This window comes from Blennius ocellaris, assembly GCF_963422515.1.
Source record: "Blennius ocellaris genome assembly, chromosome: 5".
In the NCBI taxonomy this organism is placed as follows: domain Eukaryota; kingdom Metazoa; phylum Chordata; class Actinopteri; order Blenniiformes; family Blenniidae; genus Blennius; species Blennius ocellaris.
In genome coordinates, this window is record NC_137654.1 from 28407107 (window position 1) to 28426981 (window position 19875).

At 41.4% G+C, this 19875-nt stretch overlaps 1 protein-coding gene across 1 annotated transcript in view; it reads right to left on the reverse strand.

The window, feature by feature from the left end:
- The window catches only part of cpne5a (copine Va), a gene marked incomplete at its 3' end in the record, with an annotated part of 80129 nt that overhangs the window by 19590 nt on the left and 40664 nt on the right, over nt 1-19875 (reverse strand). Inside the window, exons 9-14 of the mRNA XM_080497335.1 lie at nt 18715-18818; nt 18356-18460; nt 16118-16159; nt 15871-15946; nt 12669-12722; nt 12041-12102 (exon numbers count right to left, since the gene is read on the reverse strand). Of these exons, the coding sequence (XP_080353461.1) occupies nt 12041-12102; nt 12669-12722; nt 15871-15946; nt 16118-16159; nt 18356-18460; nt 18715-18818 (443 nt within the window). The remainder of the gene's footprint in view (nt 1-12040; nt 12103-12668; nt 12723-15870; nt 15947-16117; nt 16160-18355; nt 18461-18714; nt 18819-19875) is intronic.

A 19875-nucleotide genomic window follows, 5' to 3' on the forward strand; every position in this document is an offset into this window, starting at 1 on the left:
TAAAATCAGCTTTTTTTTTTTTTTACCTTTTGTATTTAATCATGAAATTAAAAAGAAAGCATGCTGGGGGGGAAAAAATGTGTTGATGATTAAATATTACAACCTTCAAGATAAGTGTTCAGAAGAGTGACTGTCACAGCCGAGTAGCAGATGCTCATATTTAATATTCAGTAATAATCAGACGGCAGTCGAATATGATAAAGAAAGGAAAAGGGTGAGCTCCTCTGCCATTTCGCAGTCAGACCACAAAGCCAACCAACCGGTGAGTCAAACTAGAAATATATGAGTATGTCACGTTCTCCTATTTCAGGACAACAGGATTTTTGGGGGGATGAAAATATTAAAGCTTAATAAGATCCTCACACAATAGAGGCCCTACACAATCTATTACACGACTGATCTCACAGCAGATTTAATTTAAAAACATTTTAACATTTGATGAAAAGAATATAAATCTTTCATTACCCTTACTGAATGAGACCAGCGTGTGGCTTTTTGGACTTTAATTACCTCTATTTGACTATATCTCTGGTCCTGCTGAAGGTTAATGGAAATTAATGAGAGAGAAGAAAAAAAAGCCAATTCACTGAGCAACCAGTCGGGATGCAGGAGTCGGTCTGGGAAAGAAATTGCTTTTCTCCCTCCGCTTCAGAAATCATCTGAAATGCATCGCAGTGGTTATCACCTGTTAAAGAGGCAGTAAAGCAAACCCCACATGAAAGCAGGAAAAATAAAATCAATAGCAGGGATCTAAAACATCAAATTTGGGTTTAACATCACTTTTATAAATCCTGCTGCTCAGACTCCTGCTCTTATTACTCATCATCTATCGGAACGACGGCATCAGGTGTTGGAGTTTAATCTTTCTTTTTTTTTAAGATGCTATTTCACACATCTGCATGACTGAAAGAAAAGTCTCCTCTTTCACCCATAGAGTAAAGATGCCAAAGATGTCAAAAACCAGCGATTCACAGGACGAACTCTGGGCTCCACGATTTGCCGCAGCTCACAAAACGCATCTTTTGTACATATATGTGAAATTAACTCTGGATCTGCTTCAAAAAGAACAAGCTTTTTGAGCAGAAACATCTGTCAGTGGGAAGAAATGGTCCGACTTTATGTCAAGTGAGATGACAGATAATAATATTCATCACAGTGAGAAATATTATGGCATTTAAAATCATGGTTTAGCTCACAGGATTAGACACTAGTTCCTGTGTCATTCACTCAGGCCACGTCTACACGTACCCAGTTTTTTTCCAAAAAAAACCCCTATATTTTCCCCTCTACGTTGGCAAAAAAATCTTTATTGACACAGACCTGCATATACACCTGGCTCAGAGCTACTATGAGCTTTGCCAAACCTGTAGGGGGCAGTGTAGCGAGAAGCATGAAGCCACGCTAGCCAAGCAGAATTCAGGAAAAACCACAACGTCACGAATTGTGATGTAAAACTCTGCCTACTCATGTTTAGATGAGTTTTTCTAAATCGCCACTGTTTTCAGGAATAATTTTTTGTGGTGACCCGTATCTGCGTTTTTGTGTAAATGCAAGGCCCAAACGCAGAGAAATATTTTTTTTTTTAAATACCCGGGTACGTGTAATCAAGCGTCATACCATCCTCGTCATGTTAAGAGAGTTTCACTACCCTGCAAAGCAAAAGTCTTAAAGGTCGCATATTATGCAAAATTCACTTTATAACAGGTTTCTAACAGTAATATTTGTCCTCATAACTTGTGTATGAGGGCCCAAGAATTTAAGAAAGTCTGTCATCTCCTTCACTTGCTTGCTCGGCTTTTTAGCGCATCAGAGGTTCTCTCTTCGTGAAATAGTTGAAAAACTCTATAATATGTGACCTTTAACTTCAAACAGGCGTCACCGTCGACAACAGAACAGCGAAAGATTCTGATGACCTCAGTGAGGTGAAAGAGGATTCCATATGAATGTAGATTTAAATCTTTAAAGAATTTTCTGTTCATTCTTATTATTGGCCACTATCATATGTGGGTTTTTTTTATTTATTTTTTAATCATTTTAATGTTTGAAATAAAGTCGTACATATAAATTAAAGAGTCAGGACTATGTGGATGAAACCTGCTGACAAAGTGAGAGCTATTAAACCTGAAGCCAACTTGAGGAATGTTAAGTGGAGAAACTTTAAAGTGACAAGACTTTGTTGCCTGCCTCAAGGTTTCCTGCTTTAATTGGCCGAATCGACGGCTAATTTTCCCTCACAAGCACTGCTGGTGTGTCACTTCTCACAGATACAGTTAATCTATTCTATCGGCGATAAGCAGCACAACTCTCCGTTTCAGCCCCCTGCGCCAGCGCTGGTTTATCATGTTTATTTTCTCCATCATCCTGACTCACGATCTGCTCTGCACCGACAATCTGTTCAATTTAATATGATTAGTTTTCCTTTATTTGATTGATTTGGCTATTTATGACAGTGGTGATTTTACATCCCAGAATAACTTTAGGCTATTTTCAAGACTCTGCAGCTGTACTCGATTGTGTTTGAACAAGTGCCCACAGTTATAAATGTTTGAATTACTAAGTCTTTTAATAGTCTGCAACTCATGCAACTGTGTACTTAATCTGATTTTATAATTTTAATTACCAAACCATACTGACTTTATTTATAAAGCACTTTAAAACAACCACAGTGGAGCTAAGTGCTGCAAATAAAAGAGAATAAATAAAATGGAAAAATACACAGGTCACACGTTAAACCAGACAAATGCAAAAGACAGAAATATTGGCAATATAAAATTGATAAAAGTATAAGCATTTAGACTAAAAAGTGAAACGCCTCCATGGTGTTAAAGGTCAAAGAGAAGAGGTTTTTTAAGACGGGAAGGAGCTTGAGGGCGCGAGGTGCTGTGTGATCACGGAGGTAGGGTGGGGGCAAGGCTGTCGACAGATTGAAAAGCAAATAAAGCAAATTCAAAATGGATCCTAAAATGTATGAGCCAGTGCAATGACGCAACGTTCATATGTTCCAGTTAAACCGTAATAAAAAATTTTTAAAAACCCAGGCTGCCGTTTCATGGAGTTTCTTCATAAGCAGGGGCTTTATTTTGGCGAGCTGCCTCAGGCGGCAAAAACAATGGACTTTCTAACACTTATGGGGGATCAGCATTCTAACCTCAAGTTTAGTGATAATTGGATTTTTAATAAAAAATCTGGGTCCCAGTGGTGCAACCAAAGATAAATAATTAAACAAATGTTGATATAGCATAAGATTATACTGCCACACGTGCCGTCCTTCATTTTGGAGGAACAAACACAGTAATATAAAGTACTGTGATAATATCTTAGGTTGGTGTAATATAATACTATCCAGCTGCCTCCTCCATTCAACCCCCCCACCCGTCCACCATCAACGGGCCGCTCCCCTTCCATGTTTCAGGCCGATGCCCACGCTATTATCTTCAAAACACGGCTTTGTACGGCGCCGGATTCACGCTTGAAATGTTGACCGTAATCAGCCAAGTCCCCGCAGCAGAACATTTCATCCACCGTGGTCCAGAGTCGGCGGGAGTTTCTCTTCTCACAAGCTGTTCGTGGTCTGAAACAACCGGTTCCTCCTGTTACTGTGGCCAAACAACTCCATCTTTGATTTGTCTGCCCGGACCGCCATAAATCCAGAATCCTGTTCACTGGCACCAACTGCAGCTTGGCTCTAATGATTTTAGTCAACAAAGTATTTTGTTTAGTTTTTTTTTTTCAGTATGTAATTACAGGTCAAATCTGTATAATTTCATTGTGATGATTGCTTTTCAGCGGCGTAATTAATTTCACCCCGACAGCTTCAAAAGCTCCCGCCAGCTTTCCTCCGAGGACCTAAATGAGCTCGTTACATCTTAACGTGTTGACGCCGCATTTAACGATGAAGAGAATTGCAAAGTTTAAATGTCAGAGATCATTGTTTGAAAAAACAAAAAACATAAAACAAAACAAGAGTGAAACGGTTTTGTTTAGTATTATTTTTCCAGTGTTTTCTTAGTTGTTGATTTCCTGCTTTCGCCTCCTGTTCTGCTGTCTTGTGTCTTATGTTAGTTTTCTCTTTACTAGTTCTTTGTCATTTTGATCCTCAGTCTAGTTTTGATATTTCTACTTTCTGAAGACTGTTTCTATTCCATGTGTCTTGCCAGTTTCTATAAGGTTTATTGTTTCATCGATCGGTTCTCTTGGAATGAGGATGATCCATGGTAATGTAATGATGTAAACGTCACCCCCCCCCAGTGTTCGTCTACGGTGGCCCAGAGGGGCCAACAACACAACACCACAGCAAAACGCAGCGACACAACAACAAAAGTCAAGACTTTTCGAAAATGTATGGACTTCGCCGTCGTGGAAACAGAGGAAAATTGTTTTAAAGTGCTCCGATTTCCCATTTTCACAGAAACGTTTTGAAAGAGACGTCTGTTTTCCCACCAGAAACACTAAAAACTATGCGGTTTTCATATTGGGCCACTAGTGGGTGCTGTTGGTTGTTTTTGCAGTGCAAACACACACACACACACACACACAAATGCAGCAGAGAACAATCCCCTATAAACATCAACGATGGGACACTCTTGTGGACGGATGATCAAGTTGGATTGTTATTACGGTGACCGCCAAAATAAAACCACCAAGTCCCAGGAGAATAATGACTGGGAGTCATGACCTTCTGGAGGAAACGTTTTTACTGTTTTACCGTTTTTACGTTTTTACTGTCCATCTACTGAGCATGTTTGCAGCTTTGTATAAACGGACACCCAAAACGCAATGATATTTTTGCGCTTTCACTTGAAGTCGTCGTTTTGTAAACTGAGCCTTAGTTCTTGTGATTAAAACTGTATTCTCTGCCCTTTTGCGGTTTTCAGTTTTTTTTTAATCGTCGTCAATCATCAACGTTAGTTTCAAAGTAATTTCTTCCACAAACCATGAACAACAGAGGCCGTTAAACCAGAGAGGGGGGTTATATAATAACATAATGCATCAGCCAGAAGTTCAGAAACAAAAGTAAATGAAAATGTCTGCTTCCATGCGGTCTTTCATATTTACAAGGTAAAGGTCCTCCAGGTGCAGGATTATTCATTAGCACGTCGAGAGAGGAAGTTAATGACGCGTTTAATCTTCTAACATGTCGACGATTTGCTTCGATGTGTCATCCTCAAATTATCTTGACAGCTCACTCTTTTGGAAGAAGATTCATGTTTGGGAAGATTTTAATACGCGCCGACTTTCATTGTTTCTCAAAGAAAACCTGAGGGGGGCGATGACAACAGAGTGGCTGCAGCAAGTCTGTCATGAAGATGTAAAATACCTCCAGAGGGGGGGAAAAAAAGAAAAGCTGCCCACTGTTCCAGAGGAGATTTTCTTCTAAAGATTTCATAGAATTTAAGACTTTAAAGTAAGTTTTTTTTTTTTCTTTCTTCCCCAGCCTCTCTCCCACAAAAGATGTGACGGGCATTTAACATCTTGAAATGTCTGCAATACGAAGATGAAGCGACACTTCCCACAATGCTTCAGTCGCCTCGCCGGGTCACTTCATTAATGTGATCTTCTCTGTCTCTGTTTCGGTGTGAAACACCCTTTCAAGTGAAAACTATCACTTTTCACTTAATATGATGGATAAATGAGGGGGGGGGGAAGCCTTTTTTTTTTTTTTTTTTGTAAGTTTGGAGCTGACAGCTATAATAGCAGCTTCATAAGATGAGAGGCAATTTTGGATAATAACTCAGATTAACCCTTTAATAGCAGGGTTATTGAAAAGACTGATGTCTCAGCTCAGGTCTCAGTGTTGAGTTGTGTCCATGACTCTTAAGAAATTAGCTTCATAAATGTACTGTTTTCTTTGCTATTTTTACAATTTTGGGGCCAATTTATTTCTACAATCTTTTACTTGTAAGCTGCTTCTCGACCCACGGGGTCATTTGATTACAATTGCATGTAAAAAAATTACACCATTTTTCTTTTTACCTCAGCCTCCTACTAATGAAATGGAAAATAATAAAACACCCTGTAGAGCCACATTATGTAATAATGGTGCAATATGTACTCATGTAATACATTTTCCACTCATTATGTAATAATGCTGCTCTTTGTAATAAAATTCTTGAATGCATTTTCTAATAAACTTTGCCGCATTTTGTAACAACTTGCTACATTTTGCAACAGTTACTACACAATTGTGGCGAAATGATTAAATGTCATTTTATTACATAATGAGGTGAGAATTTATTACATTATTACATATTGCAGCACGCATAATGCGGCGCCACACACCGCAGTCCGATTAATCTTGATGCATGAATCACAATAAACCTTAATGGTTTGTAATTCATGTTACCGGGCTCATTTATTTGGGTTAAGTATTTTGAGTTTTCCACAGAAAAAACAACCATCAATAAAAACATGAAGTTTGCTGATGAAAAGGGGACGCAGCTCCAACTCCTGATAAAACCTCAGCGGGGGAAACACAAGCCAGAAAGAGCCGTGCTGCTTGAAGCGCGTCAATATCGAAAGAAACACTCTCCATTAGCTGAGTGCTTTTTTATTCCGCTCAAATCATTTCTGATCATTGAATTTTTCAGTGTGTTGCACTGGAAACAGTCGTATGTTTGTGTGTGTGTGGTTTCTAGAAACAACACAACGTAAGATAAATAAATGAGTAAAGCAAATAAAAGTATATAAATTAAGATTTTTGACTTTTTTCTCAGTTTTTACATAATGCTTATAAAAAAAGATTTTACATCATTCATGTCTTTAATAAGGAGAAATGTCCTGTTTTCACTAGAAAACAATACTAAGTACGTTCTCCAGGTGTTTCTTTTTGTCCAGTTGTTGTATACTACAGTACATTTTACTGAAACTTGAGTTTATATCTTGTGATATATGGAAGTAACATTTGTTCTTGAATGTTTAGTCAAATAAATAATGGGATTTCTGTTTTTTGATAACAACAATGTTTAAAATGTTTAAATGTTTCACTAATGACTTCTGTGGACCGATTTAAAGCAGCAGCAGTGGGATCTGATGTGAACGTGCCCCAGAATCAACAAATCCTCACACTCTTATTTAGGTTACTGCAAGCGGGTAATTGTTTATCTGGGTTTCTGTGAATATCAAACATCAAACTGCTGCACCAACATAAAAACAACAGAAAGAAACATTAAAAAGCCCCAAAACTTCATTTTCATCTTTTGTATTAATTCAAAATTGGAGACATACTTAAAAAAAAAACACAAACACACAAATACTTCTACACTTGTTCCTCATACACAAAATCACAAAGACATGAATAAATCATTAAAAGCACAAAATGATTTGTAATATTTGATTTGAAAACAGAAAATTAAACACAAACAATCTAACATAACAGAGCAACACAAGCAAACGAATAAGTAACTATTCCCCTGTCAGTATGTATGTGCATATTTACCAACAAACTCAAACAAACAAATAGAAATATAAATAAATAATAAATCATCCTTCCAGCTGTGCATATATTGACATTGAGAAGTCCTGACGGTGCTGGTTTGTGGGAACAGAGTGACGCTGCATAATCATTTTCCTGCCAGAGGATGTTGTTAATTCCAGTCACTTTAACAACTTCGTCTGAGATTCTTGCGAGTTCTTTTCTCGTCTTTTGTCGTCCCGGGCTCACACCCGGTGACAGCACTGAGAGTGAGATTTGGTTCTGTGAGGAACCTTGTGTGCTGCTGTTAAAATCTTCAGTCTGACTTGATGAGAAGTTTCTATGAGTCGCAGCTGGGTTTCAATCATGTGGGGACAAATGTCTCTTTCCAGGCGGGAGGAAAAGTCCAGCTGGTCCATTTCCTGCCCCGCGGTCTTACATGGAGGAGGACAACAGTCTTCCTTTGTTCTTTTATCCATATTTTCCAAATGACTCAACAATGACCTAGATCAGGGGTCTGCAACCGAATTCAAGGTGGAAACATTTAAAAGACATTGAACCTCTGAAATGAGGCTGACAAAGCTCTTAAAGTTTCATAAATAGTTTTGATATGTGAGGATGAACTGTGTCTTATGTTGCAGTTTTAATTACATTTTAGGATGGCGAACATTTCATTACATTTCAAGCTGTTCCTCCACCTGAAGCTTTTCAGCATTTTTGTTCATGTATAAAATTGTGAAATTGTGTGTGCGAGTCCATTTTAGGATTTTTCAAATGACCATTTAAGCAGTTTTTTCCCCCATTGCTTGTGTTTTTAACTATTTAACCATTTTTGTTTTGCCATTTTTAGAAGCCTTTTTAGTCAAGAATTAAAGGTCCTAGTAAAGTAGCTTTGTATGATATTTACTGATATCGAATTTTTTTTTTTAAAGCATGTTGCATAATCAGCTTTTATAAATGCAGATTAATTTGCATGGGTTTTTATGTTGTTTTAAACTTTTGCGAGGTGACCCTGAGTGCCGCGAAAGGCGCCTATAAATAAAGTGCAATTTATGGACGTAATCTTTCTCTCTTTATTTCAATGCAAAGCATTAAACAATTTACATCTATGAAATGTAAATTGAGCTTTTTCCCTGTCTATATTCACATCTCCATCTGTCACACTCACCTTCAGCATATTGCGTTGAGCCTTAGGAAAGTGTGTGCACGCACACGCACACACTGATTGTTCAAATCGAGTTTTATAGTTTTTATTTCTTTTTTAAATGACTCGAACTGGCTGATTCCAATATCACAGCCAAACTTTGCTGTATTCCTAATGTTGAAGTTGTGTGTGTGTGCGTGCATGTGTGCGTGCGTGCCCACAGGACAGATCTGGGACGCTCAGCCATCAGGAGCTGAAACCAGGGCAGCCACTGATCCACAGAGACAACATTTCCACGTGTGGCAGGTTGTCCGTCCTTAATTAAGCCCTCAGATCTTCTCCATATTTTATCATAATCAGTCACATCCCTTCACGGCGGCGGCGCGGCCGCAGCCCCGACCCGTCTCCTCCGAGACCGCTCTTTACACACATATATGGAAAATTCGGGGGCCGCTGAGTGACCGCAGCCGATCGAGGAAAGTGTGGACGGGAGCTCGAACATCACAGGGCGAGGGAAGGAGGCCCGAGTCAAGGGAGCAGAAGTTATGCATTTAAAACTACTGCATTCAATCTGATGGAGCTGATTTCTCACCTCATTTCCATGAGTTAGTCACCGCCGCCACATGTCCACAATGCCCACGACAGTCAGTGATGTTCTGCGCGTTGCTGTAAAAAGCTTCAACTCCCACTATCGACTGATATGCTAAAACCGTGACTTTAGAGTTCAGAAAATGCTCACGACCGCCTGACGTTCAAACTTCTTTAAAGCGCTGCTTGTGGAGAGTTTGTTCGACGTCACCGTCTCGCTGAAATATAGAGTTTATCAATGTTCTTAATATGTGTTAAAATGTGGGAGGACAAGGCCTGGCCCTCTTATATACACACTATATACACCTGACTTTATACACATGAGGCCAGGAAAGTGACCAGAACACATGAATTCAATGATTTGTAGAGCTGAGCAAATCTCAGACAGGTGCAAAATGTTTTAACCGAAAGTAGAGAAATTATCATATCATACCCCAACCCACCACACCCAGGATTTAAAAAAAAAAAATGAAAAGTGCAATATTTTCCCCTGCACACACTGTGAACAACCATTTCTGAGAACCAAGGCTTTTTATTTCAGTCACCATCAGCATGCTCTTGCTGATGTGTCAGACTTGCACTTATCCTGCTCGTCTCTATGAAGAATCCAGGGTCAGGCCACACTTCAATTAATATTTACAGCCCTCTTTATTTATTAACGCATCAAAGTATCTTTGAAAAATACCAACAAATAAAAAATATAGAAAGAAAGAAAGAAAGAAACATATTCTAACTGATAGAGGAATCTGACTATGTAGATCAAACCCACATAGCAACATTAAAAATGTAATCCCAGATTGTGCTGCAGGGACATTATGTTGTTTTATCTATTTACCCCCTACTGTGGTCCAAAGTACCTGTGGGGATACGAGCAGCCCTGTTTGAGAAACACCTGTTTATGTGCATTTCCTGTGATTCTGTAATGAGTGTCAAACTCATTTTCGAGCCGCGGCCATATATAGTCCAGTTTCATCTTGAGAGGGCCGGACCGGTAAAATAGTATCATAATAATCTTTAAAGTTAAACTTCAAATTTATTTTTTTTGTGGCGCAAAGTATACATAATGCAAATGTTTATATCTCTGCAAAAAAAGTGACTTCAATTTCAACATGAAGTCCATTTTAATGATGATCTAGTCCTAAATACAGTGAAATGTCCCGAAAACATCCAATTGCTCAAACGTTTTTTTTTTTTTTTTTTTTATGACAGCATGAATTTAAGGCCTTTTTAAAATAATAACGTTTTGAAAACGATGTTGGTTTACACGTAAACTGTAAAAATCACCAAAATCTCAGCTCAGGTCTCAGTGTTGTGTCTGATACTTTTAAGAAATTTCTTTAAACAATCAAAGTTTCTTAATTAAAATGTTTTTTTTAACCATTTGCTTGGCAGATTGGCCGGATTGGAGCCTCTTGTGGGCCGGTTTAGGTTTGACACCCCGGTTGTACTGTGACACGTCTAAAATGCAAATCAGACACTTTGCTGTTGTTGGTATTTGTTTGAATCTGTCATGACAATCATTCAAAAAAAACAACAACAAAAAAACAACCTGCCAACATAAAGCCACTGGCAGCAAATAAAGCCAAGACAAGCAAGACGCCCTAAAGATGGCCATTCTCCAGTCGGCAGGAGATGAAATACACGGCAATGAGTTTTTAAGTCGCCTGTTTCTCTTGAAGTTTACTGCGGACAGCGGCGCTGATGAATCACTGCTGCGTGTGCGTGACAACAGGGAGCTTGAAACCTTTTTAAAGATAAACAGCCGCTGCCAACAGGGAAAAGAGAGCTCGTGGCTACTGTAGTTATTACATAGCTGCTAAAGGGTTGGAGGCAGAGCTCCTGCTGGGTTCGTCAGATGGAAATGTGACTTTTTTTTTTTTTTTTTTGCCTGGATGGCTGTTGTTGAGCAGACTTTATGCTGACAGTGAGGATTCCTATGCTCACATACTGGAAGATAAGAAGACGAGGATCCTACAATAAACCAACGGTCACAGAGGATATCGATTACATTTCAGCGCGCTAAACGCCACATCCATAAAAGTGAGGCTTCATCGCGGTTAATGACGCTCTCTGGTAACCTTTTCAGGTTACCTGCATAATAAATGCCAAGAGGAATATTTCAGTTTCCCCGCCTGCGTTCCAGCTTGTACGTTGACATTAACAGCATCCGCAGCTCAGAGGCGCAATCAATTTTCCGCGAGACAAACGGATGAAAAATAGTCAGCTTGGGGATCATTGTGGCCCGTTTACATCACGTTTCAAGTGGAAAAAGCAGCGTTTTCATTTCAGAAAATGTTAGTGTTTACACGGAAACCGCCGAAACGCTGAAATACCGGTAGTTTTATTTTGACAGTCACCGTAATAACAATCCAAACTGGTCGTCTGTCCACTAGAATGTCTGTGTTCTCCCATTTGTTCATGTTTATTGTGTTGTTGTCAGCACGCATGTGTATGTGTTTTCAATACGTACATAAACAACCAACAGCAGCCACTAGTGGCCAAACGTGAAACTACATCGATTACTGTGTAAACTTTAAATAAAATGTATGAAACTAAATTCAAGATTATATTGTAAAGGACTGAAGATAAGTACACAAGCCAAATTATTTATAATGGATAAAAAAATCTTTCCTATTGCCAAATAGTTTGCAGTGCAGTTTTCAAAACGAAAACGCCAAATTTGCACGTTTTCGCTGTGAATTGTTGAAAACAAAATGCACGCTGAGATCTAATAAGTTCACTTGTGTGTTAAAACTCCTGCTCCTCATAAAAGAAAACACTCATTATTATTATTATTATGTTTTTCAGTACTTACCCCGGGGAGTGAGAGTGAAAAGGTGAAACAGCGTTCGTCATAACAATAAAGAAACTTTAGTTTAGACAAGCATCAGACTCACCCTCCTTTGATGTAATCCAGGAAGGTGTGCTCCGACTCCACATTGAATGACAACAAGGACACCTGAGGAGAAAAAAACAAAAAACCCACAAAGGTTCCGCCAAGTTTACTTAAAATAATTAAGGAGGGGGAGGGAAACAAAATCCTGACATTAAGCCTGACCCCTGAGCGAACCGCCCACATCATGACTTATCCATGCAGAGTGATGTAGCCGCCCGAGCAGCATGTTAGTGTTACAATCACCGAACATCGGCGAGGCTCCGGACTGATTGATGATCCGCATGATGGATACCCAGTCACAGGTTTTTAATTACGGATTCACGTCGCGCAGCGCGAGCGGTAACAAAGCTGTAGCTCATTCATAACCGCCACGACTCCTCCCTGGAAGGACAGACGCGAGTGCATCCTTCACGCGCTCGGATACTCTTCCCCTGCGAGGTCGCCAGGATGTTTATTTCCCCCCCGTCTACTTAACGTCACCGTCTGGCCCGTCAGCTCGGAGAAGGGGAACAAAAACACGGGAGCTGAAATGCCCCCTGCAATCCATTTCGCGGGAAACTTCACAATGAATATACAAGTGAGGTGGGGAGGAGAGTGAGTTTTGCCCTTATCTCCCATCGCAGACTCACCGTCCCAGAGTTGATGTATCTCTTTTTCTTTATTTTCTTCTTGGCATTCACCACCTGGAAGGAAGGCAGAATGGGAAGGAAGGGTAACGATAATGTAAACTTGCTGCACAATTCCTTTCATCCACCCTTGGGCAAGTAATAAAAACATCTTTGTCCTCCTGCTCCATGTCTGTGGGGGTAATGGAGCATGCGGAGCGAAGCCAATAACTGCAGTAGGTGAGAATGAGATACCATTGATCATACCTCCCAGCAACAACCGCAAATTATTTAGGGGGCCTCTTATAAGCACCCGCCCCAGCCTCCGGGGAGACAGACGCACATGTTCCATATCTCACCGACACAATAAACAAAACGATATCCACATGCAGAGCAAATTCACCGGTGCACAATAATGTGTGATGTAAACATAAAAATGCACACAAACTGGCGAGATAGCAATTTGCAGCCCAGCAACTACAACACCCCCCCCGATAGTTGCATTTAAGGGTATGCGGCCGTGAACATGTGTGCAACGAGCAGCGAGGTCAAATATCTCCCCGCTGCTCATTCCGCCGGTCCACACGCAAACATAAAGCCTCAGCCCCGGGGGGGTGGCGAGGAGGAGCGCGCCGTATAATAAACTAAAAGCTTTCCCGTTCTCTTCTTTTCTTCCCTCGTCTACACTTCTCCGTTCTGCTTCTGTGGTTTGCCAAAGCTACTTCTCAACTCGTTCTACAAAGACGATGCCCCGTGGCAGCGAGGGAAGCGTTCAGGCGCCGCCGAGTTCACACTGCGGTCGGTGACCTCTTCAAACTCGTGAGGAGAAAAGTTGGTGTCTTGTCTTTTTTGTAAAATAAAAAAAATAATAATTTTGGGCCACATCCCGACACTGACCCGAGGTCAAGACCTGGCAACGAGGGTACGGAGGAACTGCTGAGCTTAAACTTTCTAATTAAAACACAGAGAGGCTTTGTGAAGGGTAATGGATGCGCTTCCTTCTGCCATGTCAGCAGTGTGAAAGGGCAGCGCTGCACGCCACTCACTCCTTCAGTCCTTCACTCCGGTGCCAAGATCCCAGTAAACACGACATTTAAACGGCAATGTTCTGAAAACGACATCTGGTCACTTGGCACTGGAAAAAAAAAACCCGCTGAAAACGGTGTAGTTTTCACGTTGGGCCACTAGTAGATGCTGTTGGTTGTTTTTGTAGTGAAAACACACACACGTGCACAGAGAACAATACACAATATATAATTCTTATTGCAGAGAACACGAAAGTACATAATGTAAAAAAAGTAGATAAATAAATAAAACTAATGAAAGATTCAGCATACTGAGCTGTGGATATTAAAAATGTTAAATTTTTAATTTCTAAAATGAATGCTAACTATTATACAAACGATTATATAATGCAGAATTGTGCATGTCAACATGTATACAGACTGTTGCACCAACGCCGGTTTCAGTTTACAATTAAATCTGGAGCAGCTTTTTTAATGGGGCTTCTACAATGTGGTACTCAGACTCGTCCAGTCGACACACGAAGCTGAACATCAGCTGTCTCGGCCGTGCCTCACATGTTGGCACACCCGAGGACACGAGCAGTTGACTGGCACTGTGCCAACCTGGAACTCGGAGCAGCAGCCTCAGAGCGTCATTGGAGGCCACTTTGAGCCTCTGCTTCTTGTGGTTGGACCGTGAAGGAGCAGCGTACAACAATGAACACCTGTTAACACGAACAATGTCAGCGCACTGACATCCGTCTGGACAGACGAGGAAGTTGGATCGTTATTGCGGTGACTGTCAAAATAAAACTACCAAGTTCCAGGAGAAAATGGACTGGGAGTCATGACACGACATGTGCAGAATTGTGTTTTAACCCATTTACGTGGAGATAAATTGAGTATTTTCAAAAAGTTCCACCCCGGGGACCATTTTCAAAGAGTTCAGTTGAATGAACACTCAGAACTTTTGCGTTTTCACTTGAAAATGTCTAAACAGGGCCTCTGTATTTCACTCCGCCTCTGCTCACCTGCCCCATTGTTTTTCCTCAACTCGTTCACCCTCTCCCCTCTCTCGCCGCCATGATGAATTCAGAAGCTAATGTAATATGGCAAGTGTTTTAATGAGTCGGTGCCAAACAGTAATACCCAATCCAGGAAATAAACCCGACTCCATTATTCTGTTTCTCACTTTAATTTGTATTCCCACCACAGAAGCGCCATTTCTCGGCGAGTCCGCGGCACCACTTAACCTCTGAGAGGCGCAGTGGCGGGCAAAGCCCGGACGGACTGACGAGGCGAGCAGTTAATTTGAAGCAGCCGCAGCCGCGACTCAAATGAGCGGGACCTGAAGAGTTTCCAGCCATTAAAGAAGACCTTGCTGAGCCGAAGGCCACACTTATTTGCTCCTAAATTGAAGTCGGTTTCTCACATCGGCATCCCGGAATAGAGCTCAGGTCTCTTTTTGTGTCGGGCAGACTCACTCCGACAAAGGTGTTTCCACAGCGGTTCATTAAGAGTCTGCGCAAAGTCTGTGTGTTTAAAGTGGCTCACTTCATCTGGGACACATTTAGCATCTCGAGTGGGTAAACTATCACAAGTGGGGAGATATATATATATATATCCCTAGATCCTTCTGTTAAGGCCACATTTACAATGTTTGTTGTGTCTCTTTGAGAATGACTCTCATGGTGGAACTTTTTGACAATGCTCTGTTTCCGAGTAAACATGCGACAACGCAATTTTCTGAAGACGATCAGGCTCTGTCTCCCTGTAGTCCGCCGAAACGCTGCTACTGCACATAAACACCACGGTCATGGAAAATAGTTGTTTCTGCACTCCAGGGTGTCATGACTCCCGGTCCAGAATCTCCTGAGACTGGATAGTTTAATAGTTGACAGTCGCCGTAATAACAATCTTCCTTGGTCGTCTGTTCACACGAATGTCCATGTGCTTGCCAATATATTAAAGTGTTGTTCTCTGAGCGCATGTGTGTGTGGTTTTATTTTTACAAAAACAAAAAACAGCACCCACTAGTGGCCCAAAAGGAAACAGTTGAAACATGGTCGTGTAAATGGCACTTGGTCAGCAGAGCAAAAGAAAAATCAGTCAAACGCAAAACAACAGCAACAGGATTCTCTCTTTAACATACAGGACCACCGCTCTGACGGGGACAAACGAGCCAATAAAACTATCGACTGTCTTTATCTCCACTTACTTACCTCGTACATGTTTAATTGGCTCTGACCCCGACACAGTTCTTTGTAGCTTGTGGTGAATTCACCGATGAAATCGTGGCTGGTGGGAACAGAGAGTTTATTCAGAAACTGTGGTCACAGCGATCAAGTCTGAAAACATGTGAATGTGGGTTTCCCCCGAGTCTTTCCACAAGTGCAAAAACCATTCACCATCAGAAGACAAAGCATGGAAACTTTGTTGTAAAATGTATTTTGTATATGCATACATTACCTCCCATCTCTGTCCCAATCGTATATCTCCACCTTTATCGTCCTGCGAAACACAGAAGAAAATTTGACTGTGGGATCAAATTAATTCAGTGTATGAGCTGCTGCTGCTTTGCCCTTGAGCACAAACTTCACAAAGAGCGGTTTTAAAATGACTCAGCACAAAACAAGCTTTTAAAGCTCATTAATTGTTAGTGTAGGCTAAATTAAATCAATGGAGGAGAGCTGGGTCTGTGTGTTGCATGCTAAAGATGCAAACATCTTTCCAGAAGATCCAAGGACCTTTTTATTTATTCATTCATTTAATTTATACCTTTTTGAAGCTGCACACTGAGACTGGTCAGTTTTTGAGGGGGAACAGTTACTAAATCAATGCCAGTGTCAATAAATGCAATGAATATCAAAAGCAGCACAAATTCACTTCATTTAACGATAAACTTGTGCTGTACTTGTTTGGCACTGAGGTTGTGCCTCTCGCAGGGGAAAGAGTGACTCCACTGTGTTTCCCAAAGTTTCTGTAAATTGTTTGTTTTTTGTTGTTTTGTTGGGTTTTTTTTAATCCATCAAAGAGAGAAAGGAAACCCTTTTGGTGCGAGTTCCTAAAATATGTTGGAAGGTGAAAAAAAAACAAAAAAAACGTGTAAGCCGGAGAGAATTCACTGAACACCAGACGAGTGCTTTCTTTTTTCTCCTGAATCTGAAGGGAAACGAGCAATGTTTTTTCTCTCTCCCGCCCTCTCTTTCCCAACTCTCTCATCAGCTGCTGTCAATCTCACGTCAGCGCCTCCATTAGAGGGCGCGGTGATGGAGGGCTGCCCTGTTCCCCTGACCTGAACTCATTCTGTCGGCAACGTTTGCCCCACAACAAAGGTACAAATAAAAGAAGAAGAAAGAAAACCACAATAATTATCTTGTGAGTCGGTGCTAAAGCGAGCCGACGCACCCCCCCCCCCCCCACCCCCCCCCCCGAGCGCTGAGGAAACACAAGCAGATATTCACAGTCCAAGTAAGACAAACTCTTCCCCCTCCGGTCGTGACTGACGGATCAAAAAAAAAAAACCCTGATGTGTTTTGACACTCTGGCGGTGGATGAATCTCCAGTGACAAGCCGACATCAAAATGATGATCGGGGTCGGGTTGGCGCAGTGACACGTCTCTACCCTGCAGACCAGCTTCATTTCAGCTCCCACATCCAACGGCGTGTTTGAAAATGAGAGACTTTTGCTTTCTGATCGGTATTAAATCCAGGTAGTTTTCAAGAGATTTATGGGAGCGGAGCGGGGAGACTGCAAGACGCAGTGAAAACGCTTCTGAATTACTTACCGCGGGTCACAATAAGGCCACTGGTAATTATCACAAAGCCATTATGTTTTACACAGAACTTTAGAATCTGCTTCATTGAAAAGTACTGGATCAAAAGAGTGAAAAATTTGATGTGGCTCCGCTGCACAGATCTCTAAAATAGGGCATGTCACAAATAACAGCACAGCAAACTCTTGACATCTTAAAAAAAAAAAAATTTTTTAAGTCAAGCGACCCTAAATTGCTGTAGATTTCTTCTGCCATCAAAAAAAAAAATCCTCAAAGGGACTCAAGCGTCTTTCATGCTCCTTCTCCATCAGTCTGACCCAATTAGTTTCTGTGGACAGGTGAGCCCAAGACGAACAGAAGCAAATAATCTGCGTTTGGTGGAGAGGCCACGGTTTCACCTGCTGCTTGACGGCTTCTGCACACTCCCCATGAGATTTCTACGGGCTACACACACACACGCACACACACGCACACACACACGTCAACATAGCAAGGTTTTTTTGTTGTTCCAGGCCGCTGTCAGCCCCTCACCCCACTCTTTCTCTCCCTACTGATTTTCTTCTTCCTGCCAAAACTGTTCCTGCTCCTTAGGTGTCCTGCAAAGCCCTTTTGCTCTGAGGAGATTCAGATAAGATAGGGGACGCCACTGCAGCAGCCAATCACAAGCGAGAAATGCTCTGAAAAGCTCCTGCCGGTGGAGGGCGAATCAATGAACAAGCGGGCCGATGTGGTATGTCGTCAGGGACGAGTCTGTAATGATTCTATATTTGATGTAGTAACGCTGGGAAAAAAAAAAAAGGTTTCTAATGCTGATTGACATTTTGAAAAAACATTTTTAAATCACCTTGTATTTTAACCCCATTCAGCTCTTTCCATGTGAAAATTGCTATGTGTATGTGTCTAATTAATTCCCCTTCATCGTGAAACCTGCCTCTCATAGTCTCCGTTGCAGAGCGCTCTGACGGGGATGGCGAAGTTCTGCCACACAGGGTTTAGTGTATTCTTCACCACCTCGGTTTTGTGACAGATGGTGAACCTGGAGACACAAAAAAACAACAAGGATACAAAACCTTAAAAAAAAAAAAAGAAAAAAAGAAAAAAAAAAGACGGTTCCCTCTCCAAACCGAATACTTTTACAACCTGATCTATATGCAGCCGGGTTTTCGAGTCTCTGTATAATTTCTGTCGACCTTGGCTCCCTTCCCTCCCCGGTCGTCACACCCTCCAACCTGGCTTTGATATACAGAAGCCGAAAACCCGCTGAGATGCAGAGGCGAGAAACAAACTTACGTGCCATCCTCATTGCTCCTGTAGAAAACCATGAAGGGGTCTGACTTTCCAAAGAAGTCCTTTTTATCCAGTTTGTTGGCACAGAATTGCATGGTGGCATAATCCTGCAGTCAGAGGAAGAAAAAAAGGAAAACATTTTTTTGAAAAAGGGAGTCCAGGGTCAGACAAATGGGAAGACAAAAAAGTAGAGGACATAGTAAATCCACGCTCTACTGTTTACCTCCTGCTGCTTGTTTATACATGCTGTGTGCCAAGTTATAAAAGCAGCGAAGCACCAAATAAAAGCAGAACGCTAACTGAATCCTGAAAAGGCGGAGAGCGAAACCAACCGGCGGCCCCGTCGTTTCCACAGCCGAACACGCATTCATTAGTTGAATTACCATTCCTTTATTATGCAACTCCAACACTCAAAACGTCGTTACCATAAGAGATGTGGAACTGACAATATCATATTGTGCTGAATACGGCAATGGCGACAATACGAGGCACCGCGCAAAGACAGAGAAATGGACTCTAAAACCTGGCGTGAACAAGGGAGCTGTGCACCAAAAGGATGCGGAGGGTATGAGTGCAGCTAATGATACATTAGAAAGGCTGGCATTATCATAATTATACTCATTTCAGCTGCATTTCAATGTGGACGGCTATATTGAGGACAATGAATGTGCCCATAATGCTCTTGATTCCAAACAGCTTCCTGGTGGTCAAGGTATTTCACTGCATGACGGAGTAATGAGGCTGCATGTCGGGTAAACTTTGCAGAGTCTTCTCGAGCACCCGCTGTGTGACAATTCCTTGAAGGGGTCAGATCGTTCAAAATTCACTTTCTAATGGTTTTCCAGCAGTAGTGTTTGTTCCCATAACTGGAAGAACGTGTGTCCCCTCTCTCCCTGGCTTGTTTAAAGTTTTAAAAAGTGTGTTGCTCCAACCAGCCAATCAGAACTCAAACCCTATATAGTGTCATCGGGGGTTTAGCCAATCACAATCAAGGTAGATCCCTCCCTTTGACTCTTGCCACAATTAGGCAGCTCTGCTCTGGCACATGGTGCCACAAGTACTTCCTCCTCTTCCCATAGATGGGCATGTGTGGGCGGAGCCAGTCCAGCTCACACAGACACAGCAGATCCTGAATGCAGCTCCGATGATCCAATATTCAAATAG